The sequence below is a fragment of the Camelina sativa genome, chromosome 20, assembly GCF_030686135.1.
Source record: "Camelina sativa cultivar CO46 ecotype springtype chromosome 20, ASM3068613v1".
Taxonomy (NCBI): domain Eukaryota; kingdom Viridiplantae; phylum Streptophyta; class Magnoliopsida; order Brassicales; family Brassicaceae; genus Camelina; species Camelina sativa.
This window is the reverse complement of record NC_141899.1, coordinates 1,831,293-1,858,705: the sequence shown is the minus strand read 5'-3', so window position 1 is coordinate 1,858,705 and position 27,413 is coordinate 1,831,293. Positions and strand designations below refer to the sequence as shown.

The 27,413-nt window shown below is 36.4% G+C and overlaps 4 protein-coding genes and 2 pseudogenes across 11 annotated transcripts; 2 read left to right on the top strand and 4 right to left on the bottom strand.

Moving 5' to 3' along the window:
• Positions 1–163: 163 nt before the first annotated feature.
• LOC104768691 (histone-lysine N-methyltransferase, H3 lysine-9 specific SUVH1 pseudogene) lies at positions 164–3,191 on the top strand (annotated as a pseudogene). Its single transcript, XR_015593144.1, has 3 exons — positions 164–482; positions 742–2,811; positions 2,895–3,191. The product of XR_015593144.1 is annotated as a histone-lysine N-methyltransferase, H3 lysine-9 specific SUVH1 pseudogene (transcript).
• Positions 3,192–3,238: 47 nt separating this feature from the next.
• On the bottom strand, positions 3,239–8,531 carry LOC104768690 (phospholipid-transporting ATPase 1). 2 transcript variants are annotated; one of them, XR_015593143.1, is made up of 7 exons: positions 6,099–8,365; positions 5,685–5,991; positions 4,913–5,578; positions 4,702–4,825; positions 4,372–4,591; positions 3,833–4,291; positions 3,239–3,733 (listed from the first exon to the last, which is right to left on the bottom strand). XR_015593143.1 is itself a non-coding variant. In XM_010492720.2 (7 exons), the coding sequence occupies exons 1-7, from the start codon at positions 7,591–7,593 to the stop codon at positions 3,514–3,516; spliced, it is 3,486 nt and encodes a 1,161-aa protein (XP_010491022.1). In that variant the 5' UTR covers positions 7,594–8,531; the 3' UTR covers positions 3,239–3,513. The 2 variants fall into 2 exon arrangements, 1 of the variants encoding a protein (XP_010491022.1); XM_010492720.2 differs by having other exon boundaries at positions 4,913–5,573; positions 6,099–8,531.
• Positions 8,532–10,150: 1,619 nt separating this feature from the next.
• Positions 10,151–13,270, top strand: LOC104768689 (vacuolar protein sorting-associated protein 36). Of its 2 annotated transcripts, none has more exons than XR_015593142.1 (8): positions 10,151–11,497; positions 11,665–11,868; positions 12,100–12,193; positions 12,288–12,345; positions 12,469–12,533; positions 12,715–12,850; positions 12,924–13,008; positions 13,101–13,270. XR_015593142.1 is itself a non-coding variant. In XM_010492719.3 (8 exons), exons 1-8 carry the CDS (start codon positions 10,883–10,885, stop codon positions 13,159–13,161), a joined length of 1,323 nt encoding a protein of 440 aa, XP_010491021.1. In that variant the 5' UTR covers positions 10,670–10,882; the 3' UTR covers positions 13,162–13,270. The 2 variants fall into 2 exon arrangements, 1 of the variants encoding a protein (XP_010491021.1); XM_010492719.3 differs by having other exon boundaries at positions 10,670–11,497; positions 12,464–12,533.
• A 141-nt stretch (positions 13,271–13,411) lies between these two features.
• On the bottom strand, positions 13,412–14,912 carry LOC104768688 (uncharacterized). Its single transcript, XM_010492718.3, has 4 exons — positions 14,526–14,912; positions 14,208–14,301; positions 13,990–14,094; positions 13,412–13,888 (listed from the first exon to the last, which is right to left on the bottom strand). Exons 1-4 carry the CDS (start codon positions 14,720–14,722, stop codon positions 13,619–13,621), a joined length of 666 nt encoding a protein of 221 aa, XP_010491020.2. The 5' UTR covers positions 14,723–14,912; the 3' UTR covers positions 13,412–13,618.
• Positions 14,913–15,703: 791 nt separating this feature from the next.
• Positions 15,704–16,172, bottom strand: LOC147918398 (S-protein homolog 8 pseudogene; annotated as a pseudogene).
• An 859-nt stretch (positions 16,173–17,031) lies between these two features.
• On the bottom strand, positions 17,032–19,501 carry LOC104768686 (chlorophyll(ide) b reductase NOL, chloroplastic). Of its 5 annotated transcripts, none has more exons than XR_015593341.1 (13): positions 19,144–19,484; positions 18,929–18,997; positions 18,790–18,848; positions 18,595–18,681; positions 18,410–18,477; positions 18,282–18,330; positions 18,114–18,199; positions 17,946–18,003; positions 17,801–17,870; positions 17,659–17,709; positions 17,538–17,579; positions 17,326–17,436; positions 17,032–17,214 (listed from the first exon to the last, which is right to left on the bottom strand). XR_015593341.1 is itself a non-coding variant. In XM_010492717.3 (13 exons), exons 1-13 carry the CDS (start codon positions 19,412–19,414, stop codon positions 17,167–17,169), a joined length of 1,050 nt encoding a protein of 349 aa, XP_010491019.1. In that variant the 5' UTR covers positions 19,415–19,501; the 3' UTR covers positions 17,032–17,166. The 5 variants fall into 5 exon arrangements, 4 of the variants coding, with proteins under 4 accessions (XP_010491019.1, XP_087361866.1, XP_087361867.1 ...); XM_010492717.3 differs by having other exon boundaries at positions 17,801–17,851; positions 19,144–19,501; XM_087505740.1 differs by having other exon boundaries at positions 17,032–17,436; positions 17,801–17,851.
• Positions 19,502–27,413: the final 7,912 nt, after the last annotated feature.

Sequence of the window (27,413 nt, the reverse complement as noted above, 5' to 3'; positions counted from 1 at the left end):
CTGGACCTAATAATCATAATTAAAATGTTTTAGGCAACTATTATGAGAAATCAAGAGTTAGGGAGTGGAACAATAAAACTAAAAAAGTTCCCAAAGTGAGAAAAGGAAAACGACAACAACTTACGCACGGGTTAAACCGGCAACCGGGGGAAAAAGTCATTACATCACAAACTGACAGAATAAACTAAAAACATGACGAAATCGAAACAGAGACAAAACAAACCTGTTACGCAGGTTATCAAGTCATACTAGATCTTTTGTACGGTAAACGATTCAGTGATTTAGATCCAACGGCTGAATCCAAAGCGACTCTCTAACAGTTACACAGATACCCAAATTTCCCAACTTCGGCATAAAATTTTCGCTATTTCCTTCTTTCCCTCTCATTCTCTGTCTCTCTCTTTTAGGAAACCCTAATTTCGCCACCCAGCTCGAAGAGGTGTGTGTGTGTGATCAATCTATCCAAAAAGCAGCATTTTCAGGTTTCTCTGTTAAAGTTTTAAGCTTTTTTCTATTTGGGGGTTACTGCTTTGTCAACGAATTGGTTGTTGTTTTTGTTATTGTAATCTCTGAATCTGCGGTGATGTGGGTATCTGATCTCTGTGCATGCGTGTAATTCGGCTTTGAGGATCTCTGATTTGTAGTTAGGTTAGAAAAAGTTGGACTTTTTAGGTTACCCAGATCTTCGTTTTATTGTAATTTGAGTAGAAAGATCTGATTTTGAAGGAAATTTTGATTTAGAAACCATGGATGGGAATGGTGGTAACTACACTGATAAGACGAGAGTGTTGGATATCAAACCATTGCGTACTCTAAGACCTGTGTTCCCTAGTGGAAATCAAGCTCCGCCCTTTGTGTGTGCACCTCCTTTTGGACCATTTCCACCTGGCTTCTCATCTTTTTATCCCTTTACTTCTTCTTCTCAAACGAGTCAACATACACCAGATCTTAATCAAGCTCAGTATCCACAGCAGCCTCAGAATCCACCTGTATATCAGCAGCACCCTCCTCCTCGGAATGTATCTGAGCCTTCCATGGTTACTCCTCTGAGATCTTTCAGATCTCCTGATACGTCTAATGGCAACACGGAGCATGAGCTTGAGGGGTTGACTGTGAAAAGAAAGATCCCTAAGAAACGTGCAATTGCAAATCCGAATTTCGAGAGTGGGATTAGCATCTCTGATAGAGAGAATGGTAATAGGGAGCTGGTGGTGAGTGTTCTTATGCGGTTTGATGCATTAAGAAGAAGGTTTTCACAGCTGGAGGACGCCAAGGAAGCGGTTAGCGGTATTATCAAACGGGCTGATTTGAAGTCAGGATCTATCTGTATGAGCAGTGGAGTCCGGACGAACACTAAGAAAAGACCTGGTGTTGTTCCTGGTGTCGAGATTGGGGATATATTCTTCTTCAGGTTTGAGATGTGTTTGGTGGGTTTACATTCTCCATCAATGGCTGGGATTGACTATTTGGTTGTTAAGGGTGAAACGGAAGAAGAACCTATCGCCACTAGCATTGTGTCATCTGGATACTATGATAATGACGAAGGTAATCCTGATGTTCTGATATATACTGGTCAGGGTGGTAATGCTGATAAAGATAAGCAGTCATCTGACCAAAAGCTTGAAAGGGGTAATCTTGCCTTGGAGAAGAGCTTGCGTAGAAATAGTGCAGTTAGGGTAATAAGGGGCTTGAAAGAGGCTTCTCATAATGCTAAGATCTATATGTATGATGGACTCTATGAGATCAAAGAGTCTTGGGTAGAGAAAGGAAAATCTGGTCACAACACCTTCAAGTATAAATTAGTGAGAGCTCCTGGTCAACCTCCTGCGTTTGCTACATGGACTGCAATCCTGAAATGGAAGGTTGGTGTGCCTTCAAGGCAAGGACTCATTCTTCCCGATATCACTGGTGGGATCGAAGGTATACCTGTTTCACTTATGAATGAAGTTGATACCGATAATGGGCCTGCTTATTTCACCTACTCCAAAACAGTGAATTACTCGGAGTCGTTTAAGCTAACACAGCCTTCTTTTGGCTGTGATTGCGCCAACTCATGCAAGCCAGGGAACTTGGACTGCCACTGCATAAGGAAAAATGGAGGTGATTTCCCCTACACTGGTAATGGAGTTCTAATTAGCCGCAAGCCTATGATATATGAATGCAGTCCATCTTGCCCATGCTCGACTTGCAAAAACAAGGTGACTCAAATGGGAATAAAAGTGAGGCTGGAAGTTTTCAAGACAGAGAATAGAGGATGGGGATTGCGCTCATGGGATGCTATTCGTGCTGGTTCGTTTATATGTATATATGCAGGTGAGGCCAAAGACAAATCGAAGGTGCAGCAAACTATGGCTGATGATGATTATACCTTTGATACAACCCGTGTCTATAACCCTTTCAAGTGGAACTATGAGCCTGTCTTAGCCGATGAAGATGCTTCTGAAGAGATGTCTGAAGAATCTGAAATGCCGCTGCCAATGATAATCAGTGCTAAGAATATTGGGAACGTTGCCCGATTCATGAATCACAGTTGCTCCCCTAATGTTTTCTGGCAGCCAGTTACTTATGAAAATAACAGTCAACTCTTCGTGCTTGTGGCCTTCTTTGCCATATCTCACATCCCTCCACTGACTGAGTTAACTTACGACTATGGAGTATCTAGACCAAGCGGGACTCAAAATGGCAATCCTTTATATGGCAAAAGGAAATGCTTTTGTGGATCAGAGTATTGCCGTGGCTCATTTGGATGATGATGGCTAGAATAGTGATATATGGTGAACAACTGGAGTCGGATGTTTTTGGTTGCAAAAGGTTTGTATCTCTATCCCATTTGGTATTTATCTACTGAATCTAAGAAGTAGCATATGAAGTCGCTAAATTCCTTTATCTGGCAGCTGGAGTGTGGAGAGTTCTGATCGGTGGAATCGAGTGCTTTTTGGTGGCTACTAAAGTTTTAAGTCTCTTTGATCTTCACTTCAACAGCATAAGACGCAAACTGTGAAGTAATTTTACTGCTGCTCCAGCAAAAACATTATCTATTTCTCGGATTGTGGAAAATGTGCACCTTATGTTTTTCTCGTGTAATCTTATTATTAGTTTAGTGTTCAGATCGGTTGAAGGACAAATCTCTGGAAACTCTTAGCCTTTTTTGATTAAAGATTATATGAATGTGATAAAAGGGTACAAGTCCATCAGTTTTATCTCACTTTTATCGGTTCTTGTAAGGGAAAAAAACAAAGAAACCAAAATCGACTTTATAAAACAAACTGAAGTGGAAATGTAAATCAAATTTCGACGTTCTCTTTACAGAAGGAAAACTTGTGCGTATGTTACAACAAAGTGAGAAAAATACAGCCGAGAGATCTTTACGTAATTTCCCTTACACTACAAACTCTCTATCCGTGAAATAGTAAGCAACCAAGGGGGAAAAAATTGGAATATATAAATTATATTTACTTTCGCTGAAGGGTATAAAGAATTTTGATTTGAGAGAATGTGTTGCTTCAATCAATATCATCTCCTTGGAGGATCCCGTATCTGGTTCATTTCAACTCCCAGGGGTTCGGATTCTCTGAAAGTTCTAAGCTTTTCAGCCTCCCTAGCAATCCGAACATCGGAAGGTCTGTAATACTCGACAAGAAACTTGATGGCGAATCTAGGTAGCAATGATGTCACAACAATGGCAAGCAAGCAGAACCAGAACATCCATGTCTTGGCAACTTGGAAAATTGCCCTGTCACAGCCATTACAAAAAGTTGAGACTTTCAGTATCCAGAAAATCTGATTTTGAATTTGCTTTGACAGAATGATATGTAGAGAAAAAGAACTTTACCAGTAACCAGGGAGTGTGGGTATAAGATCGATCACAATGACACATATACAAGCTGCAACAATGGATCCCCATATGGCGGCGTGTGCGATCCAGTTCCATCTGATTACATCCATGGCCAAGTGAAGATTAACCACCACAACTGCAGCAATCGTCCACAGGTCTCCTAGGCTCGACGTGTCAATTGTACTGCCCCAATACGCAAACATAGGAATGAAGAAGATGGCCGCACTTTGCCAGATTGTGTCCATCATCGTATACCAGAAGAGCGTAGTGGAATATCCCTCTGCCCTCTGGCCAACACCGTAGAGCTGAGGATGATCGAGAAGAGTCCTCCTTCCGAGGTCTTTGTCAAGAATACCGATAATTATTGTAGGGAACGACGTGTATATGACTGAGTACAGGACACTGCTCCATTCTGTGATGGCGGTTGTCAAGGTGTAACAAGTAAACAATACGTACCTGCGTGAAATTTTTGAGGGTTAGTCTGTGGTGACTGTTTTAAGATGGATTAGTACAAAAGACATGAAGACGGTACTCACCAAAATAAAATTAGAACAAAAACTGCATTTCTATAGAAATTATATAGTATCATGTAACCCATCCTTTGGTAATTCCAATGTCCATGAACGAGCAATAGCGGAACTAAGAATCTGAACTGTCCCATTGCAAAATCAGATGCCATTACAGCTTGACGACCTTCTTGGCCGCTTATCCCTACCCCAACATCAGCCATTTGAATCATCGAGACATCATTGGCACCTGTCAAAAGCCCAGACATATGAGAAGATGAAAAAAAAAACGAAGAACTGGGTTGCTATTTAGGCAGGAACAGGCAGACTGATTTTTGGAAAGAAGGGTGGAGCCATTACCATCACCAATGGCAAGAGTCATGTCGGAAGTCCGGTTCTTTACGAGTGCAACGATTCCAGCTTTCTGGAAAGGAGCAACACGGCAGCAGAGTATCGCAGAGCATTTACATGACACCTGGAACAGCTGCATTGCAAAAATGAGCAATTACATTACCATCAAAGATAGTCATAACCAGAGTAAGCAAGAGATTTTCATCAAAGTTCCACTTACCACATCTTCAAGATCATTGTCGAGTACATATATGAGACTGGTACCGTCAATAATCAAGGCCACGTTATCACTTTCGTCATTACTTGCAATGCTGGCATTTGCTTCTTCTAAGCTCCTCCGACATGAATCCAGTGAGTTGCTATTTATAACAATTTGCCTCATGTTTCTTGTCAGAAGCCTCGATGAGAAGCCAATTGATATGGCAGTTTCTTGCTTGTCACCAGTCAAGACCCAAACTTTTATCCCTGCAATCCTGAGAGATTCTATTGCTTCCGGGACACCACGCTGCAATTTGTCTTCAATTGCAGTGGCTCCTACTATCCTAAGGTTAGTCTCGATGTTTCCAGCAACCTTTCTTAGCAATCCAGCCCTACCAATCAAGGCGGTGCTTGCAGCCTCAAAGGAAGAATGCCATTGCTCAAACTCTGAATCGTTCAGCTCTCTCATCCCAACAACAAGAGTTCTCAAACCATCAGATGAGTAAGCATGAAGTTGATTCTTGGTCTTTTCTATGACGCCACCGTAGGATTCATCCATGACACTGAACATGGATGAGTCTGCACCTTTTACAAAGAGCTTCACGGACATGTCGGGACATCCCAATATCACTGACATTCTTTTTCGGTCACTATCGAACTCATGCAATCCCAAGACATTAAACCTGCACTGGGCAGAGAAAAAGAAATAAATACTATAGGCCACAACCTATTATGAGATGCAATGGCAATATAAATTAATGGCAAACAAATTAGCCATCACATTTCTAAATTACCTTTGCATTTCTCCTCGCACGTTAATAACTATATGACCAGAGGTTCTCTCTATGAGCAAGAAACCATAAGCAGCTGCCGCATAGACCAATGCTTGTTCATCAGGGGACTCCCCTTGATAATCCACCAGCTTTACATTATGATCAGATGTGTTGGTAACAATTGGCACAATTGTATTGCAAGCTGCCAGTGAGAGGAAAAACTCATTTGCACGCTTTGCTTCTTCTGTTGCATTGCCAGTTTTCGTCAACTGAAGAAGCGCAGGATCAACTCTCACCCTCATCTTTGGCTTCAAAATATTCCCATCAACTGTATCATGAAAAGTTCAGGTATCATCAAAAGTGGCAGGTCAGTAAACAGAAAAACATACTACTCTTAACAGCAAAAGAACTATTAAGAAACTTCTTTTCCTTTACCTTCAATGGAGTATCCTGCATGCTCGCTCTCAGCAGGTTCCCTGGCAGAGTAATCTACACCTTCTATGCAGGCACATTGAAACTCCATCTTGTTGTCCGTGAGAGTACCCGTCTTATCAGAGAATAAATACTTAATCTGCCCTAAATCTTCATTTATGTTCAAAGCTCTGCATTGAAAACTTGAATCTGAGGACTCGTCGTACATCTGATCATCATTGGTCATGAAGTATGCTTGACCAATACGGACAAGCTCCATCGATATGTAGAGAGAAATGGGTATCATGATCTGGTACACAATGACTGCCATAAAGAAGGTGAAGAATATCTCCCACCCCCAACCATAGTATTTATAGTTCTTCCCTCCTGGCCTCTCGGCGTAGTCCTTTCTCCTATAAAAGAGAATAGTGTCCAAGTCATCCCTGTACTCTCTCAACCACACAGCAGCGGTCGCGGCCGCGATTGTACATAAGACGATCAGAAACAAAGAGAGTAGAATGATCTCTAAATTCATCCGAGTCTCAAGCCTACTCCTCTTTGACGGAGCTCCGGAGTTGTTCAGCATAGCTTTCGTCTCACCACCAGCATACACAACAACACCTAATGCCCAAACAGTGTTCTTAAGCTCACACCCTCGAAGAATAATATTAGAAGGTCCAAGGGAGAGCCTTCTACCATCAATGTCCATGTTGGCTTGAAACCCATATATATTCCTATTAGGTTTCTCACACTTGATCAACCCATTAAACGACTCCATATCAGCAGCTTTGAGAAGCGTTTCCTGTTTCGCATACCTTGTCTTCAAATTCGACTCACCATCCAAATTAGTCGTCTGCACATAAACAACCCCTGTAGGATCACTCGTAGCCAAAAGCACCATATCACAAGGAAGAGTCTGATTAGACTGGACCTTAATAACTTCCCCAACACGAATATGCTTCCACTTCTTTTCACGAAACTGATTATCCTCAAACACTAAAGCCAACCTATTGTTCTCAACTCTATCTGATCTATGTCTGCGGAAATCCTCGTAAGCATCTTTGATAGCTGAGACCAAGAGAACAAAGGCAAGGGGCATGATAGATGCACCTCTACCAAAAACAGCAAGCTGAGGAAGCTGATTGAGCACAGCTATAACAAGGAAGTAAATGTAAGCAACTCTATGGAACTGCTCAAACAAGTTCCTAGGCAAGAAGGTGAAGACGGAATACTTGGCAGTCCTGATTGAATTCCCAGTGAACTCAAACCTCTCGTTAGTTCTCTCGGGATCGTTAATGTAAATCAAACGAGCATCCTCGTCTTTGATCTCTTTTTGAGACACGCTTAACATCTCAGAATCAGCACCAGCTGAACCATGACGAATACGCTTAGATCCCAAATCACCACCAAAAGTAACTTCTTTGTCTTTAGAAGAAACGCTCCACCTTGAAGATACACCTTGAAGGATCGGATCGTGATGATGAAGAGGCGGTTTATCAATTGATTTCCTGGGATCCATTTGCCCCAAAAAGGACCACTCTCACAGGAATTGTTGAATTAACAATTGAAAGCAGAGATTTTTATATATTTAGAAATTGATCGGATCAAATGGAGAAATCATTGACCTCCCCAAGAAGAAAGATTCGAGCTTTTTTTTTATTATCCAGAAACAAACATAGCTTCTTCGAATCAAGCAGCTTGAATCCTTTAAATCCCAGGAAAATGACCTAACCAGGAAATTGGAAATGGGGAGAGATCCAGATCCTTAAATCGGAGACACAAAACCCAAAAAATGATCCGTGAAGATTTGAATTGACCTAAGGAGGGGTGTACAGATCCGTGGGATCTTGAAGAATCTTCAATTTTGCGCGCTAAAAAGCTTCTCACGAAGAAATGGAATTGAAGAGAAAGGGAATGAAGGAGGTGACGCAAGCCAATACGTCGTCAATAGGAAGAAGAAGAAGGAAGCAAATAAAGAAATAACAAAACAAGAAGAGAGAGAATGAGAGAGAGAGAGAGAGGGTAATTAAATTGGAGTTTTTTCGTATCTCTTCTTCTTGAAAGGTAAACGAAGACGAAGACGAAGAATGAGAACGAAGACTTGATAGATAGAGATAGAGATAGAAGAGAAGAGAGAGAGATCTGGAAGACAATGAACAGGAGGAAGGTTTGAAGAAGAAGAAGATGAAGAAGAGGAGGAAGTCGCCAATGGCTGGCGACGTCGACGAATCTTTTATTGAAAATTTGTTTTTTTTTAACTTTTATTTATTTTAATTTCATTTTTAGGCACCAAAAAAAATATTTATAAAAATAATAACTAAAAAGAAACAGAAGAGAGAGAGAGAGATGGAAGAAGATGAAAGTGAGAAGGGAAAAGTCATGTCGTGTTGGTCCAGAGAGTAGCAAGCACTTGATTATTCTTTCTCTTCTAGAACTACTTTTTATAAAAGCCGCCATATTCTATTTTTATTTTTTACTTTTTGTATATCTTATCAAATTTAAGATGTGATTTTTATTTTTGTTTTCACTGATTAATCGAAAATATATTTCTTGTATCCCCGCAATTATCTAAATCAGCAAAAAAACATGCTAATAAAAGAAAACAACAAAAATTTCTACTTTGTAAATATAAGTGATTATTTTTTTGATAATATATATATTTTTTTTTACAGTGGATCAAAGTGATTAGAGAAAAAAGCTAGAAAAACTATATATTAATTTGAGCATCTAAAGTATATATAGTATATCTTTTCTTAGTAAATTTCTTATTATAAAGACTTGACTCTTTTATTTTCTTAGTAAGTTTCTTATTATAAAGTTTTTATATTTTGGTTAATATCTCGCGTCATCTATATATATATATACTTCACTGTCCAATTTTGAAGTTTGACGTCGATGTCGATGTCGATGCTATGAAATGTGGATTAATATGAAGACGAAAAGTATCCGATAATCTGAATGATCCAAACAAAATGATAACATATAAATATAGAAACTAATTCATTAATAGATGTCAACAAAAACAAACTATATTAAATAACGGATAAACCATGCATAAAATGGTCTAGCTAGGATAAGATAATTATACGTTTGTTGTAAAAGATACGATGTAGAGACGTATAGTGTATTATATATACCATGTATATTGACAATTTAGTGTATCGATATGTGTATGTTTTAAACAGCTAAATAAATAGTCTAACAACTACGCAAACTACTTCGTCATCAATTCAAACTGGTAATTAAACCGACGTAGATCTTTACTTCTACGTAATGCTAATAATATAGTACTATATTATTAGCATTATTTTACACAATTATAATACAACTAACTTAAATCTATATGAACATGAACGCGTTCAAAATATAGATAGAGATAAATTCATAGATATATATTGGTCGCGCTAATATAAATAGAATAGTAGCTTAGTATTTTTAAGTTCGAAGTTTAACGTTATATACTTATATATATGTAGTTTTATAAACAGCTAGTGTGTAAAGTAGAAACCTTGTATTACTGTCATTAATAACTGATGATGATATGATTTTAATATGCCATACTCAGTTTAGTTGTGTTTAATAAACAAATACTAGCAAATTAGACAAACAAGTCAAGCTCAAGCGGCTCACAGATCACATGGCCAACCACGTACACTGATGTAAATAATAATTCGAAGAACACGATTTCCATGCCCTTGATTATATTACCTTTAATACTTAATAATAGTTCATACAGTACTTAAAAACTTTAAGCTACTTTTAGTCTTTCAATGTTATTACAAAACAGAAAAAAATTCTAGTAAAGAATTGCAATTTGGTCATTGCCGATCGAGTATTGGTTTTAAACTTTTAATATGTATTAACACTCTACACACATCGTCGTGGCAATGTCATACTATAACATGATTGACACCGAGTTGTATATATGATGTATGTATGAATGATTAAACAATATTCTATATATTAATTACTCACCTAACGCCTAACGCCATCAGTTTCATACAAGTTTGTTTAAAATACAAATTAATTAGCACGTTCAATCTTTATATAATATTATGCATCCGATTGTTGAAACTGCATCTTCTGTGATGGCGTTAGTCTGAAACTATCACAAAGTGTTTTGGGTACTTATCCCTTACAACTCATCGTCTCATATGGATCCCTTCTCAATCAAACGGAGCTGTTCCTTCTTCGATTCCTCTCGTCGCCGTTACTCACATCCTTTCTCATAAGAAATCGATCAAGTCTATGTTAACTGGTATAGAAAACTCTAACCATCAAAGCAAACAACAGCTAACTGGCTTTTGACAAGATCCCTAATATGAAAAATCTGAAGGAACTTTGAACTTCGAAGATTAAAATCAGAGGCGAAGATCTGAGGAGTCGCGACGGAGGTGGAGTTGAGACGATGAACGGAACTTGTTGGCATCAGTGTTAATGTCATTATTCTTCTTTGACTGAGTGATGATAGTTTCAGATTGTTCTTCTTCGACCGTTTGTTCTTAAAAAATATCTATATATTTGTTTTTAGTCCCTAAATTTTCTTAAATATTTTAGATACTTCATATAACTACTCATCATATCAAGTTGACCCAAATTAATGAAACGATAAAATTAATTCATCTTTTTATATATATTTAATTCAACTTTCAACTGGAGTTTTATCTCGTCGCTGGGGAAATTCATCGGGTTAATTGAAAATTTGAATCAAGCTCCGATTGGTCAACCGATCTATTGGTTGAACAGCGGACGGAGTAACGTAGCTAAAACAAAGAAGCTGTATATGATCAATCTGCTTCTGCTTCTCCATGGCTAGTGGAAGCAGCATCGGAGTCGGTGGTGTGTTTGTGAACGCAGAGGTTACCACGAGTGGTAGACCAGTGCTTCGACTCAATGAAGTCGAGTGTTTCCTCCTCTCCTCCGTCGATTTCGATTCCGAAGATGATCCGCCGCGATTCACCGCTTTAAAATCCGGTAACCTTATCTTAACCACTCATCGTCTCATATGGATTCCATCTCAATCAAACGTAGCTGTTCCTTCTTCGATTCCTCTCGCCGCCGTTACTCACATCTTCTCTCATAAGAAATCGATAAAGTCTATGTTCCATTCGCCGAGAATCCGGTTTCAAACGGATCCGGGTTCGATTGTGGTGACTATTGTCTTTAGGGGGAAAGGTGATTTCGATGGCTTTTTGACGAAATTTTGGGAATGTTGGAGAGGCAGGGCGTGGGAAGAGGAGGATAAGAGCGAGAGTGAGACTTCTCGTTCAGGAGGATCTGGAACGGTTGCTCAAGGTTTATATGGAAACGATGGAACAGTGAGGATGGTTGGATTGGCTGGGATTTTGAGGAAAGAGCAAGAACAGTGGGAGAGCACTGATAAAAGCTTGCAAGATGCTTTTCAGGATTTGAATGCTCTTATGGTATTTGCCCTTTTTCCAAATGTTTTAATTTGTTCTTTGTAATGTGTGATCTTGAAGAGTTTTATCTGCAACTGTTTGTAGAAGGGAAAGGATTCTGATTTGATTATTGGTTTTATATTCAAGTCAAATTGCGTCTGAAGTATAGTACTTTTTGTTTGGGTTTACAGAGTAAGGCTAAAGAGATGGTGAGTCTGGCAGAAAAAATGCGTCAAAAGCTCTTATCTGCGCCTAGTAGTCAGAACAGTTCAACTGATGATGAAGAAATGGGTTCCAAAGAAGAGATGCAACAGTGGATGTTGAGCGTTGGTATTATCTCTCCAGTTACAAAGGAATCTGCTGGCGCCTTGTACCATCAAGAATTGTCCCGCCAGGTTCTTGTTCAATTTATTTTGTAACAGAGATTAGTTTTTCATGATAACTTCGAAAGATATGTTTTCCATTCCATGGCAGCTTGATAGGATATCGATATGAAGGGATTTGTTAGGAATATGATTACGTTTGTTAATTTTTTCTTAAAACCTTCAACTGTTTCGCTTGTAATATTATCCCCCTGGAAAATGTGTTGGAATGTGAGGTTGAAATCTTTATTTACATACCTGCAGCTGGCAGATTTTGTCAGAATCCCATTAGAACAAGCTGGGGGAATGATCAGCCTTACTGATATGTATTACCACTTCAATCGTGCTCGTGGGACAGGTTGGAGCTTCATATACTATGACATTTTGATTCCGAGTACTTATTTCTGTTTGTTCCCTTCAGACTGTTAAATCGATAATCTTTCTTTGAACAGAGTTGATCTCTCCAGACGATTTGTGGAAAGCTTGTACCCTCTGGGAGAAATTTGATGTGTATGTATATTTCAAATATTTTCTCCTAGATTCCTTTTCCATGTTCGAGTTTCTGCACTTGACATTATAAGAAGCCATCATGCAGAAATATTGATCTGTCATGTATTTTGATTGGTAGTCCAGTAATGCTGCGGAAGTTTGATAGCGGTGTGATGGTGATCCAAAACAAGTCCCATAGTGATGAGGAGGTATTCTTAAATCTCATATATTTAAGATTCTCTATTCCATTGTTACTGCTTTGATTCCTCTTCAGGAAGTTGTCATTTTTCTTGCTTTAGATGTGTCATATCCCTCTCAGTGTGCTTTTTACATTCGTTTCCATCCATCCACCCACCCACCTGATGACATATTTTTTTTCTGGCCATTCAGGTTATGAGTAGAATCAGAATGCTTGTGACCAAAACTGAAACTTTGAGAGCCGGAGTCACTGCTAGTGATGCAGCTTTGACACTGAAGATCGCCCCAGCCATGGCTAAGGAACATCTACTTACTGCAGAGACCAAAGGTACCAAATCCAACCCCAATCAAAGCCTGCTCGTAGAGAAACATGATGCTTACGTTCCATTTTTTTTGAACAGGTTTGCTGTGTAGAGACATGAGCCCAGACGGGCTTCGATTCTATTTCAACCTGTTTCCAGAGATCGATCTCACCAATCTACATATGTAATTTACAGAACACCCATGATCTATATTCTGTTGTGTTGGTCTTTGATAAACTAATGAACCTTCGTACTTGCGTTCTTTTCATTTGGCAGAGTCAAGGACTTTGGGACGTATGGTGAATGGGTTAAAGCGACCAGTATCTTGTCAGTATGACAAGTTTTTGCTGTAGACTATTTGTAATAACACATACAAAAATATACAAACACATTTTATGGATTTTGACCCAAAAATGCGAATAACTCATTCATTTTTTGTGGGGAAAGCTGTGTGTAATTTGGTTTTCGTATTCTGTTCAGGTGTGTGAAATTCATGCAGCAAACCAGAACTGAAAATAGTTCGGTCTGATTTTGTAACGAAGTGTGTACAAGAAATTGAAAAAACTTGGTCTGATGCAGACTGAGAATAATCAACTCGGTCGTAAATAGATTGAGATTAGTATGAACAAAAAAGCCCACATATTGTCTGGTTACCAAAACATATAAAGTTGAGGAAAACAAATTCCATTTTCACATCTTTCACAGTTTCTAAATATCTTATATCTTAAGCTAATAAGCAAAGCCTTAACACTGCAAGTTTTATGAAGAAAGGTAAAGAAGTGATGGATTTGGAACTACTTAGCTTCAAGGGCTTCAATCTCGTACCGAATGTTTTCTAAATACTCATTGATGCTAGTCACAGCGTCTTGCACCCCTCTAATGGCTTCTTTCAAAGCGTTATCAAACTCTGCATCAGCTTCTGCTTCCTCTGTTCCTTCAGCTTCAGTAATCTCATGAAGATGCACACACTCATGCTGCATCGGCTTCTTGAACTTGCAGTTCTCATGTGTTAGCATTCGTTCTGATGGTCTCCCTGCCTTCTTCAGTACCTGTATTGTAACGGTCTGCGAAAAGAAAAAAAAAGGAAGCTTTGTTCAGCAAATTGTAACTTTGTTCAAACCATATGAGATAATCCAGATTTTGATGAGTAAAATGAGATGGAAACCAGATGCAATTTCTGCTTCTCTTGACTTTGAATGTCGAGGAGCAGTTGAGCAAGATCAGCTCTTCCAAATTCTGGTTTCAGAAACAGAGATTCCATTTCTCGCACCTGCATCATTGTAGTATTGTCATCATCAAAGGCTCAATCTTTTAACATACAATGTTTGTTTTACAACTCTTCTGAAGATAAATAAAAAAGCACTCAAGAGACAAGATCCATACTTGTTTGGAACATTCACTGAACTCAGCTGTAATCTCACTGCACAGCTTCTGATAAAGTGCTTCAGCACCAGACTCCACATACTCTGAGAATCCACTGATAAACGAATAGTACACAGAGATACATTGATGGAAGATGAATCAGTGTTTACATATGCCAAAGAAAGAAAAAAAAACATAATTTTTTCTTATTCCTTACACTATTAGACTCAATTCGACAAACCCAGGAGGAGGGATCAAAAGGAGATGGAACTTTTAACAAATACCGCAACGGAAAAATTACTAATAGCATAAGAGAGATTTCAAATAACCAATACGAACCTTTTGAGCTTAGCGTAAGCCTGAGCTCGACGCTGCTGAATCTCCAGCAGATTCCGAAGCAGAACCAGGGTTTGAGAGGCAGCCATGCTAGAGCCCACCGTGGAACTACTAGACTCGCCGGCCGAACCGCCACATTTCATATCGATTTCGATTTCTCCGGAGATGGAAACCTTCTTTTGGAAATCTTCGGCACTCATCCTCCGATCTTTCTCTCTCTCCGACGAGTCTTTCGTCTTCTCAAACACGACAGAGAGACAGAGAGAGCAAGTTGCACAATTTGCAAACTAGTCGGTTTAACTGATTTCACTAAGTTGAACCGTAAATTGATTTTAAACGCTTGTCCGGTTTATTCAACATTGAAAATCAAGGAAATTGTTTTTAGTCCCTAAATTTTTCTTAAATATTTCAGATACTTTATATAACTACCAGTGTTCTAAAATGCGGCCTACGCGGGTGCCTAGGCGGCGGTTATACGCTATGCGGTGATCGAGCGTCTCGAATTTTAGCTATGCGGTAATTTATGCGGTTTTAAATAATTCGGACGCCTAATAGCATTTAGGCGGATATTATGCGGTCTACGCGGACGCCTGTACGGATTCTAGGCGGTATGTTGACTAAAATGATAAAAAGTACTGTAATTAAATATTTTTTAAAATATTGTTTTTATTTCAAATAAATATTATAATTAGCCTCTAAAGTCTAAACTTATGAAATTTAATTTGCTTCCAAAGTAATTATAAACTTACATTTTGTCAATTTTACAAATTTTTGAATGGATTATGTTTTTTTTTGTTTAAATTGTGAGATTATTATAGATTCTAAACTATTTTGATAGATAAGAGTTTTGTTTTCTGTTTTTCTGAAATTAAAGTGTATAAGTTTTCATCCTATATATATATGTAAATATTATTTTTATGTAAATATATATTTATATATCTAAAATATATAATCCGCCTAGATTCCGCTTAGGCACCCGTATATACGGTTAGGCGCTAGGCGTTTGTCCACCGCGTAGCAAGCGCATAGCGCGTTTTAGAACACTGATAACTACTCATCATATCAAATAGACCCAAATCAATGAGACGATTGTTTTATTAATAGAAAATTACTTCATCTTTTTATTCAATTTTATCATAAGTACAAAGATGAACAAAGGAATACAACACCCTTAAAACTTATTAAGGACCATCCCATTCATATTTGAAGACCTCATCCTTTCCATCATGAGAAAGATAAATTCCATTTTCTCTAGCTAGCCACTTATTCGAGGTGATATCATATTCCTTCCTCAAATACTCATACGCCAAAATAGCCTGATGGTGCTTAAAATGAGGACCTTGATACAGGTCACACCAGAAAAGAGTCGATCCCCATAAGTTATCATGAAAAGTGAAATTGTAGGACTCGCCGATAAAAAGATAATGTACTCCAAGATTGTCGTTTTTTGAGCGACAATGAACTTTGAGGTATTTGTTGTGTTTTAGTTGATTGCTTACCACGACTATGTCTTTTCCTGACACCAACATGTTGCTTAAGCCAATGCATAGGCCTATAAGAATCGAGAGTATGAAGAGGAGACGGTTCATTTTTCTTGTAAATAATTTTAGGAGATATATAGATTTGAATCTCTTTGGATTCGTGTCTTATTCTATATTGTATGTGGAGGAGTATATATATACTCACATTTTCTTTAGTTTTTTCGATTATTAATTTGTGCCAAACGAAGGAAAGTTTACACGATATATGGAAAATATCATAATCAAATTTCATACATTGTTGATCCCAAATTTCTATTGTGCTAATGTTAATTTGTGGAATCAAATCGTAATAGACAGAATATAAATCTTTGTTTTGATTTGTGAATTTGTTTAAGATATTATTCCTTTTATATTGAAGTTATCTTTGTTTTGATTTGTGATGTAGGAAATTAATAGGGGGTGTATTCAATCTAATATTCCAAGTGATTTTAGTTTTCATGAGATTTTAAATAATTTTGATGATTTTAGGGAGGTTGATATGATTTGTTGTAAAATTCTTTCAAATCCTACCTAAAACTATGAGATTTGGATTTCTGTATTTTTAACTAAAGAAATCTTCTCAAATCCTCCAGAATCCCAAAAAGTTATTAAAATCCAAATCTAAAAACTGTTTTGAATAACATAGGATTTTAAGGTAGATTTTACATAAATCATTTCAAATGTCAAGTTGAATACACCCCCTAGTGTACTTTTATTCTTATCCTGAAACATAGATTTCTTTATTAATTCAAAATATACGACCTAATGTGAAAAATATATGGACTGACATGTTTTTGAGTCTCGAATACACGGTTAGACTACAAGTACAGTCCTTTATTCGCGGCGTACCATGTAGCATTTGCGTTATTTTTCCATGAGAGGTTCATACTTGACTTGTAAGCTGTAAACGAGCGGTGATGCACGCCATGATATCCATGTTTCAATTGTTAATCATTAACTAAGAATCTGTAGCTTATTTGCAAATTAACTTTAAAACAAATTTACACAACACTTTGCATTTTTTGAAGTGTAATTAACAAAGTGTAGAGGTCAGTAAGTATCAACAGTTAACCATGATTCAAGAAACAGGGAAACCAATACAATTCTTATTCTTAGTTTGATACCTAGTCTTCAGTCACATACCTGTTCTTCCTTGCTCCCAATGCAACTCTCTGAAACAAATCCCCAAAGTTGACAAGGAAAAAACAAAATGGTTTAAGTAAGTATTTGCAGACATCATTTGATCTACTTTTATATATGCGACTACTTCTATCGGTCTTAACTGAGAATATTTTGGTGTAGGCTTTGATTCCGGTTAGGAAACGAATGTAAGTCGGCTTCATCGATCCGCTAGCCGGTATTGCCCTTATGTTCGGGACAAGGTACTCAGCCACCTGCAAAAAGCATGTGTAATCCTCACAAAAATCATGAATCATGCGACTAAAGTTTATAGAAATTATGCTCTAAACAAAAAATAGTGTTTTTGGTTTCTTACCACTTCGGCTGGCTCTGCCAACACATTAATGAAGAACTTGGCCTGCCAATGGAGAAAAATTAGAAATATATGTATTGGAACTGAATCCAAATATTGTTTTTTTCTGTAAAAGTCACCTAACTTGTTTTGTTGTTGCTCCTGACATGAGTAGATCAGTTGTGACCATTCCAGGCTGTAACAATAACACAGCGAAACACATTAAAACTATGACCATGCTTAGATCTTCAATTAAAACATGACCACATTATATTTTGAATACATACCGACAGATTGTGCACCACCACATTTTTAATATCTTGCATCTGCAACTCTGCCTATAAAAGACGGAAACAACTAGAGAAGTCATATAACGAGAAGTGAAAAAATAAACAGATGAATTCAACACACAGTATCTTTACTTTGGCATACCTGTAATGACTTTGTCAAGTGAACAACACTTCGTTTAGTTGCGCCATATGCAGCAAACCTGTCAAACGTTTTAGTCAAAGAAAAAAAATATGTACATTAGATATTACATACAAGAGAGCCTAAGAAACTCCAATGAATTCCCAAGTATGGTGGATGAAACTAGGAAACCTGGGTGTTGGTTTCCCATCTGAACCAGCTCCATCAATATTGAAGATATGACCACCTCGAGATTGTGTCAACATCATATTCATTGCCTATTAATCACCGAACAAACGTCAGTCAATCCACTGATAATACTAGTACGCTGAATATATCTCTTTAAAGTCTAACCACTACCTCTCGGCAACATAACATCAGACCAAGGGTGTTGGTCTTCACAACCTCGCTGCATAAAGAATTTAGAATAGTTAATTGAGAAACCAACCAAATAGAGAAAGTGATCAAGCTTATAACAGAGGGATTACATAAGATCCTCATCTGAGGCCTCTGCCAAAGGTTTAAAGCTGTAGGCATTAGATCCCGCATTATTTATCTGCATCATCATCACATGACAGTATTAAGACAATGACGCGTACACATATATGTGTACAACACTCTTAAATGATTGTATGTCTACTTCTGAATATGTGATGAGAACGAGAATAAGTACCCAAATGTCAATGTATTTCAGATTCTGTTGACAATAAGCTACTAGTTCCCTCACGTCCTTCCCTTCCCTAACATCACACTTAGTTCCCTACTAAGAGAAATAGTCTAAGAATTACATTTCATGATAATATTATCACTAAACAAAAGCTTTAAAAGAACGAGCAAAAGGAACAGGAACAGTAAAAGAAGGCGGTACCCACACATGCTCCCCAAATTCGTCCTTAAGACTCTGAAGAGCAGACTCAACTCGTTCAGCTGCAGGGATAGGAACAATCATAACAACAACAACAAAAGAATATACTTTTTTGATTGTACTGTGGTTCTTAGTGTCTCACCTGATCTAGAGCAAATCACAACATTGTCTCCAGCTTTCAAAAACTCTCTAGCTAATGCATATCCTATACCTGAACAACATTACAACTAATCACAACTCACAATGATATGATTACAGTTCCGCGAACTCAAAAGATATGTTTTTTTCCCCCTTGTGAATTAAACGAATTCGTGAAGATGAACCACAGCCGAGTAAATTGAGAAGGAAAGATGAAACCTTTCGTTGAGCCAGTGATCAAAACGTTATATGGAGGCACCATAGGTTCTCTTTTCCCTGAGATGCGAGCTTCCATCGCCGCCGCACGCGGCGGAGAAACTGAGAGGTCTTGGCGCGAAACAACGATGGTTGCGAGACCGAAGCGATCTGCCAGTAACCGACGTCGGCAAAGGGGAGAGAGAAACGGAAGCTGGGTGGCGTTTGCGACGGAGTGAGAGCGAAGCCTAAGCGAAGGAGAAGAAGAGACATTGAAACCACTCCAAGTAGCCATTACAGAGTCAGACAAAGCTCAAAGAGAGAGAGAGAGAGAGAGAGGCAAAGTAAAAGCTCCTTGAGAGTATTTATGCCACGTGGCGATATATAAGATGATAAAAGTCACCAATTATTGGGTAAATACATTAAAGCCCCTGAAGTTTCGGAATTTTATGTTAGTAACCCTTATACTATTGTTTTGTCTCTTAAATGACACTATAGTTACGTCTAGAAGAAATATGTGATGGTTACACCATTGAAATTGTGATCACTTGTCTAAGTAGGATACAAGTGATCACCGCTGAAATTGTGATCACTTGTTTTTAGTCCCTACATTTTCTTGAATATTTCAGATACTTTATATAACTAGTCATCATATTAAACTGACCCAAAATCAGTGAAACGATTGTTATTAATAGAAAATTAATTCATCTTTTTTTTTTAATTTAATTTTATTATGTGGTACAAAGATGAACAAAACAATACAAAAACCCATATCATTGCGGACCTTCCCATTCATATAATTGAAGGCGGTATCGTTACCCATTGATATTCGTAGACGGCAGAGTTTCCATCTTGAGAAAGATAAATTCCATTTTCTGCAGCTATCCACTTACACGTAGGGTGTCTCCACGAAGTCTTATACACCACAAAAGCCCGATAGTGCCTATAATGAGGACCTTGCTCCATTCGGCACCAGAAAAGAGTCGATGACCATATGTTATTGTTAAACCTGAACTCATACTCCTCGCCGATTTTAAGAATATGTTCTCCAAGATCGTCGCTTTTTGAGTGACAATGAACTTTGAGGAGTTTGTTTTGTTCCAGTTGATTGCTTATCACGACTTTGCTTTTTGCTGACACCAACATGTTGCTTAAGCCAATACTTAGGCCTATAAAAATCGAGAGTACGAGGAGACTGTTCATTTTTTTTTGAGATAATTCTCTTTGGATTCGTGTCATTTTCTATACTGTATGTGGAGTATATATATATCCACATTTTATTTAAGTTTTTGATTATTAATTTGTGCCAAAGAAAGGAAAATTGGCACGATATATGAAAAAAATATCTTTTTACCAAAAAAAATATATGAAAAAATATCTTAACCAAAATTGATATACCGTTGAATCCCAAAATTATACTGTGCTAATGTTAATTTATAGAATTAAATCGTAATATGATTTGATAGAATATAATAAATATTTGTTTTGATTTGTGAATCGTTTAAGATATTATTCCTTTAAGATTCCTTTTGTTGTAATAATCTTTTCAATTATTTAGATGTAGCAAATATAAGAAATTGTAGTGTACTTTTCCTCTGAAATTATTATTTTATGCTTTTAAAATCATGTTTTATCCTTCTCCAACAATATTGTGATGTTTTCAAAATTTTCTTACATTTGACAACTTATACTCTAATTGATAATCCATATTTTTGATACATTTTTTTTTTTTGTTTAGCAGATTGAAATGAAATATGTAATGGCTTCGCCGTATCTTCATTTTTGAATATATATTTGTAATTACAGATTATTTATACTCACAGTTTCTCTATTCCTCTACCTTTTGCCTCTCTGCTTATATCTTTTTATCTTTGTTTATTCAACACAGATTTCTTTATTCATTCAAATATACGACCTAATGTTAAAATATATATAAGAAAATTATGAGACTCGATTTGCAGAAGCCTAAACAAATACTAGATAGATATATATGGAATACGTAGCATATAGTTCATGCCCCTTTCATAAATCTCATCAACAAAACAAAATACATGTGTTAGTTACACCATTCAAATTGATATCACTAAGCAGAGGATACCACTTGTACAAAATAGAAGATGGGTATTCTTTCCTCTATTTCTTTGATTCCAAAACGTATTGCGGAAGTTTGGAGGAGTTGTCTTACCAGTTACCACATCCAGTCTCCAAAGATACGACAATTACCAGAGAATTTTGACAGTACAATAAAATGAATTTCCAATCATCTCTAAAACTTAACCTGGTTCCGTTCCGTGCAATAGCTTGAAGAAGTCTTTCTTTGTCCTTAAAAAACGTAAAGATTTTTCCAGCATCGTCCTTCCCCTCAGGGGATTCCTATTTTTCAACAAAAACAACTATTGCTTTAGTAAAAAAAAAAACTATAATTAAGAGGAACCAATTGAGCTAAAACGTGGATATAAAATCTGGAACTAAGAAAATAGATGGTCTTTTCACTTGCACACTTCAATTAATTTGGCCATACTTTAGCAACGATTCAAACAATTAAATAACCTTGTACACTTGGCCAATCACATAAACAATTTGGCCATCTCAGTAACATTGAAAAACAAAATCCATAACATTAAGCACATTTAACTCACTCTGTAGACAAGGAAGCCGTATTAAGTCGAGACTATCAAAGACCATCAGTAGAATCATATCGATCGCCAGCAAGATGATTTTTGGCAATGAATCGTTGGAAGAGTAAACATGTTTCATTAGTTTCAGATGGAGATTGGAGACTTAAAAAAATCAAACGAAAGAAGATGCCATTCAGGTACGTATTAGGTATTTTGCTTACAGGGCATAAGTGTGTTGTCCACGGTACGTTCCATAATAACTTTGTAGAAGCTGCATCATTTTCAATAGCCTCCACATCTGAATAAAGGATAAAGGATTAACTTAGAAAAGGAAATTTGAGATCAAGAAAAAAGGATATTAATTGTCATTCCATCGTTGCTGCGTCATATAGTACATCTCATCCCTGATTCTATGAAGAATGCATATTCTCCATTCTAGATAAGAAGCAACAACGACAAAAAAAGACAAAAAAAAAAACTCAGTTTCCTTCCGGATCTAACAATGAAAAAAAAATCAAAACTTTGAGAGATCACTTACATAGATCAAGAAAAAAGGATACTAGTTTCCATTCCATAGTTGTTGTTGCCGCGTCATATAGTGCATCATCCCCGCTTGTACAAAGCCACCTGAAGAGGAATATCTTCCCCTTGATATATATCGCCTTGTTGTAGGCAAGAGCAACCTGAGATCATACTATTATATCCAAAGTCATAGAACAGCAAAGCAGGTTACAAAATTGTAAATATCAATAGTATTTTTCAGCAAAGGTTATTAGGCTTGGATCCGATAAGAAAGTGCTGACCAAGTGTCAAGTGATCGACACTATCATAATCCACCTCTCTATGACTATTAGCTAGCATATTAGATTCCCCTAGAGTTCTTAAACCAAAACCTGCATCACCAAAAAAGCATACAAACCTGTATCAGAAACAGTTACTTTTTTTATGACTTAAAATTAATCTATCTGAGTTGAGAGTATATGATGGGAGTATACAACCTTATATATGCATTGCTCGTGAAAGCAGTGACTGACACCCAATCAGATCATCAACATATGAACAAGCTCCTACTTTCCTTTTGACATATATAACACCAGAATTGAAGGGATAATCACTCTTGTCCCCAAAGCTCCACCAATTTTTCTCTGTGTTACATTGGCAAAATTAAAATGTCTTAAAACCAGTTAGACAAAATGACCAATGAATAAATGGAATACAAGCAAATGCATCAACCACCTTCTCGGACTAGTTCAATGTGTTGGGGCCAGTCTCGGGGACACAGAGACACATTCTCTTTAGCTACAAATACATTTTCAGGTGAATCATAGAATGACTAAAAAAAAAAAAAAAAATTTACGCAAATTTTAACTCGATCTGTCAATAACCTCCACATCTGAATAAAAGATAAACATTAAGCAAATTTTTTTTTTTCAAGTTTCACAAATCTAAACACTCAATACCAAGAAAAATTACTTAGCTTATCTAGGTCCAACAAAAACAAGATGATGAAAGACTGAACTAAAAGCATATCCTATACCTGAACAACATTACAACCAAACACAACTCACAATGATATGATTACAGTTCCATGAACTCAAAAGATATGTTTTTTTTTTCCCTTCAGAATAAAACGAATTCGTGAAGATGAAACCTTTCGTTTTATATGGAGGCATCATTGGTTCTCTTTTCCCTGATGAGAGTATTTATGCCACGTGGCGATATATAAGATGATAAAAATCACTAATTACTGATCAAATACATTAAAGCCCCTGAAGTTTTGGAACTTTATGTTAGTAACCCTTATACTATTGTTTTGTCTCTTAAATGACACTATAGTTACGTCTAGAAGAAATATGTCAAGAGAGAAAAATACATGTGATAGTTACACCATTGGAATTGTGATCACTTGTCTAAGTAGGATACAAGTGATCACCATTGAAATTGTGATCACTTGTTTTTAGTCCCTACATTTTTCTTGAATATTTCAGATACTTTATTTATAAAGTCATCATATCAAATTGACCCAAATCAGTGAAACGATTGTTATTAATAGAAATTTAATTCATCTTTTTTTTGATTTAGTTTTATTATAAGGTACAAAGATGAACAAAATAATACAAAAACCCATAAAACTTATCAGTGCAGACCTTCCCATTCATATACTTGAAGGCGGTATCGTTATCCATTGATATTGGAATACGCTAGAGTTTCCATCTTGAGAAAGAAAAATTCTATTTTCTGAAGCTATCCACTTACACGTATGGTAGTTCCATGCATTCTCATACACCACAAAAGCCTGATAGTGCCTATAATGAGGACCTTGCTCCATTCGACACCAGAAAAGAGTCGTTCCCCATACGTTATTGTTAAACCTGAACTCATACTCCTCGCCGATTTTAATAATATGTTCTCCAAGATTGTCGTTTTTTGAGTGACAATGAACTTTGAGGAGTTTGTTGTGTTCCAGTTGATTGCGTATCACGACTTTGCTTTTTGCTGACACCATGTTGCTTAAGCCAATGCTTAGGCCTATAAAAATCGTGAGTAAGAGGAGACTGTTCATTTTTCTTGTGATAAATCTCTGATTGGATTCGACTCTTTTTCTATATTGTATGTGGAGTATATATATCCACATTTTATGTAGGTTTTTGATTATTAATTTATGCCAAAGAAAGGAAAGTTGGCAAGATATATGGAAAAATCTATTATCACCAAAAAAAAAAATATGAAAATAAAACTTAACCAAAATTGATATTCTGTTGAATCCCAAAATTACATTGTGCTAATGTGTTAATTTATGGAATTAAATCGTAATATGATCAGATAAAATATAAATCTTTCGGGGTGTATTGAAACCATGATCTTGAAGGATTTGATGGGATTTAAGAAATTTGGAATTCTGATAGATTTTAGGGGAGTTGATATGATTTATGGTAAAATTCTTTCAAATCCCACCTAAAACCATGAGATTTGGATTTCTGTATTTTTAACTAAACAAATCCTCTCAAATCCTCCAGAATCCCAAAAAATTATTAAAATCCAAATCCACAAACTGTTTTGAATAACAGTGGATTCTAAAGTAGATTTTTAAATTATCAGTTCAATAATAGTGGATTTCACGAGACTTTTTAAAATCCATGATTGAATAACATAGGATTTGTAAATTTTATACAAATCACATAAAATGTCAAGTTGAATACACCCCCTTTTGTTTTGATTTGTGAATTGTTTAAGATATCATTCCTTTTGTTGTGATCAAAATAATCTTTTCAATCATTTAGATGTAGCAAATATAAGAAATTGTAGGGGGTGTATTCAAAACATGATTTTGGAGGATTTGTGATTTTCTTAAAAATCCCCTGTTATTCAACTAGTGATTTTAAAATCACATCTCAAATCCACTGTTATTGAATATGAAATTTCTTAAAAATCATTCAAAATCACTCACAATCCACTGTTATTCAATTAACAATTTACAAAAAAACATAACAAATCCACTGTTATTCAAAACAAAATTCCATTTTTTTTAGAAAAACATAATAGTGATTGTGAGAGACTTTGGATATATTTTTGTAAGGGAAATTCTATTTAAAAAATCTCATCTTGGGAGTGTGTTTTTGAAGGATTGGTTTTAAAAAATAAACTCTGAAGAACAAAAACAAATTATGGGCTCTCTCTCTCTCTCTCTCAACCTCTGAGGTAAATAGTATTGTACCTTTCTCTGTTCTCTACTCCCCTCTCGTTTACATATCGGAATCTTTATTTTCCTGTAGCAGCAACATGTCTCCGTCACTACTTGTAATTGGTGCTATGGGTGTAGCTCAGCTCTTCTCTTTAGTTTACTTCAGCGTCTGGTCCAATAGATCCTACTTTAAATCCCTCATATTAAGTAGCATTGTCCTCTTTATTGGGAACTTGTTATATGCATTAGCTTTTGACCTCAACTCAATAGCAGTTCTTTTGATTGGTCAGCGTTTATGTGGGTAAGTCTCTTTAAGACTTGAAACTGCTCTTATTATGAGTTCTTGAGGAATTGATCATATTGTATTGTTCAGGTTGGGATCGGCAAGAGTAGTGAACCAGAGATATATAAATTACTGTGTACCGTTAAAGATCAGGATGCAGATTTCAGCGGGGTTTGTTAGTGCAAGTGCTCTAGGAATGGCGTGTGGTCCAGCGCTTGCTGGTCTATTGCAAATAAGATTTAAAATCTATAAAGTTACATATAGTTTATAGATGACACTATAGTTTTGTCTATTAAATGACACTATTGTTTTGTCTCTTAAATGACACTATAGTTACGTATAGAAGAAATATGTCAAGAGAGAAATACATGTGATAGTTACACCATTGAAATTGTGATCACTTGTCTAAGTAGGATACAAGTGAGTGATCACCATTGAAATTGTGATCACTTGTGATCACTTGTTTTTAGTCCCTACATTTTCTTGAATATTTCAGATACTTTATTACAACTAGTCATCATATGAAACTGACCCAAATCAGTGAAACGATTGTTATTAATAGAAAATTAAATCATCTTTTTTATTTAATTTTGTTATGTGGTACAAAGATGAACAAAAGAATACAAAACCCATAAAACATATCAGTGCGGACCTTCCCATTCATATAATTGAAGGCGGTATCGTTACCCATTGATATTGGTAGACGGCAGAGTTTCCATCTTTAGAAAGAAAAATTCCATTTTCTGAAGCTATCCACTTACACGTATGGTGTCTCCACGAAGTCTTATACACCACAAAAGTCTGATAGTGCCTATAATGAGGACCTTGCTCCATTCGGCACCAGAAAAGAGTCGATGACCATATGTTATTGTTAAACCTGAACTCGTACTCCTCGCCGATTTTAAGAATATGTTCTCCAAGATCGTCGCTTTTTGAGTGACAATGAACTTTGAGGAGTTTGTTGTGTTCTAGCTGATTGCTTATCACGACTTTGCTTTTTGCTGACACCAACATGTTGCTTAAGCCAATGCTTAGGCCTATAAAAATCGAGAGTAAGAGGAGACTGTTCATTTTTCTTGTGATAAATCTCTTTGGATTCGTGTCATTTTCTATACTGTATGTGGAGTATATATATATCCACATTTTATTTAGGTTTTTGATTATTAATTTGTGCCAAAGAAAGGAAAATTGGCACGATATATGGAAAAATAGATTTTCACCAAAAAAAAATATATGGAAAAATATGTTAACCAAAATTGATATACTGTTGAATCCAAAAATTATATTGTGCTAATGGTAATTTATGGAATTAAATCGTAATATGATCAGATAGAATATAATAAATCTTTGTTTTGATTTGTGAATCGTTTAAGATATTATTCTTTTAAGATTCCTTTTGTTGTAATCGAAATAAACTTTTCAATTATTTAGATGTAGCAAATATAAGAAATTGCAGTGTACTTTTCCTCTGAAACTATTTTATGCTTTTAAAATCATGTTTTATCCTTCAACAATATTGTGATGTTTTCAAAATTTTCTTACATTGACTGTTAATTATCATGTTTACGTTTACGTACATTAGTATATATATAGAAACTATAAATTAATAGAATTGATTTGGTGGTAGAATTTTATGAAATGACCCCAAACCAAAGAGTGTATCTCGTTTAGCTTTGAACAAGTATTACCGACAAATTTTTTTTCAAGAACG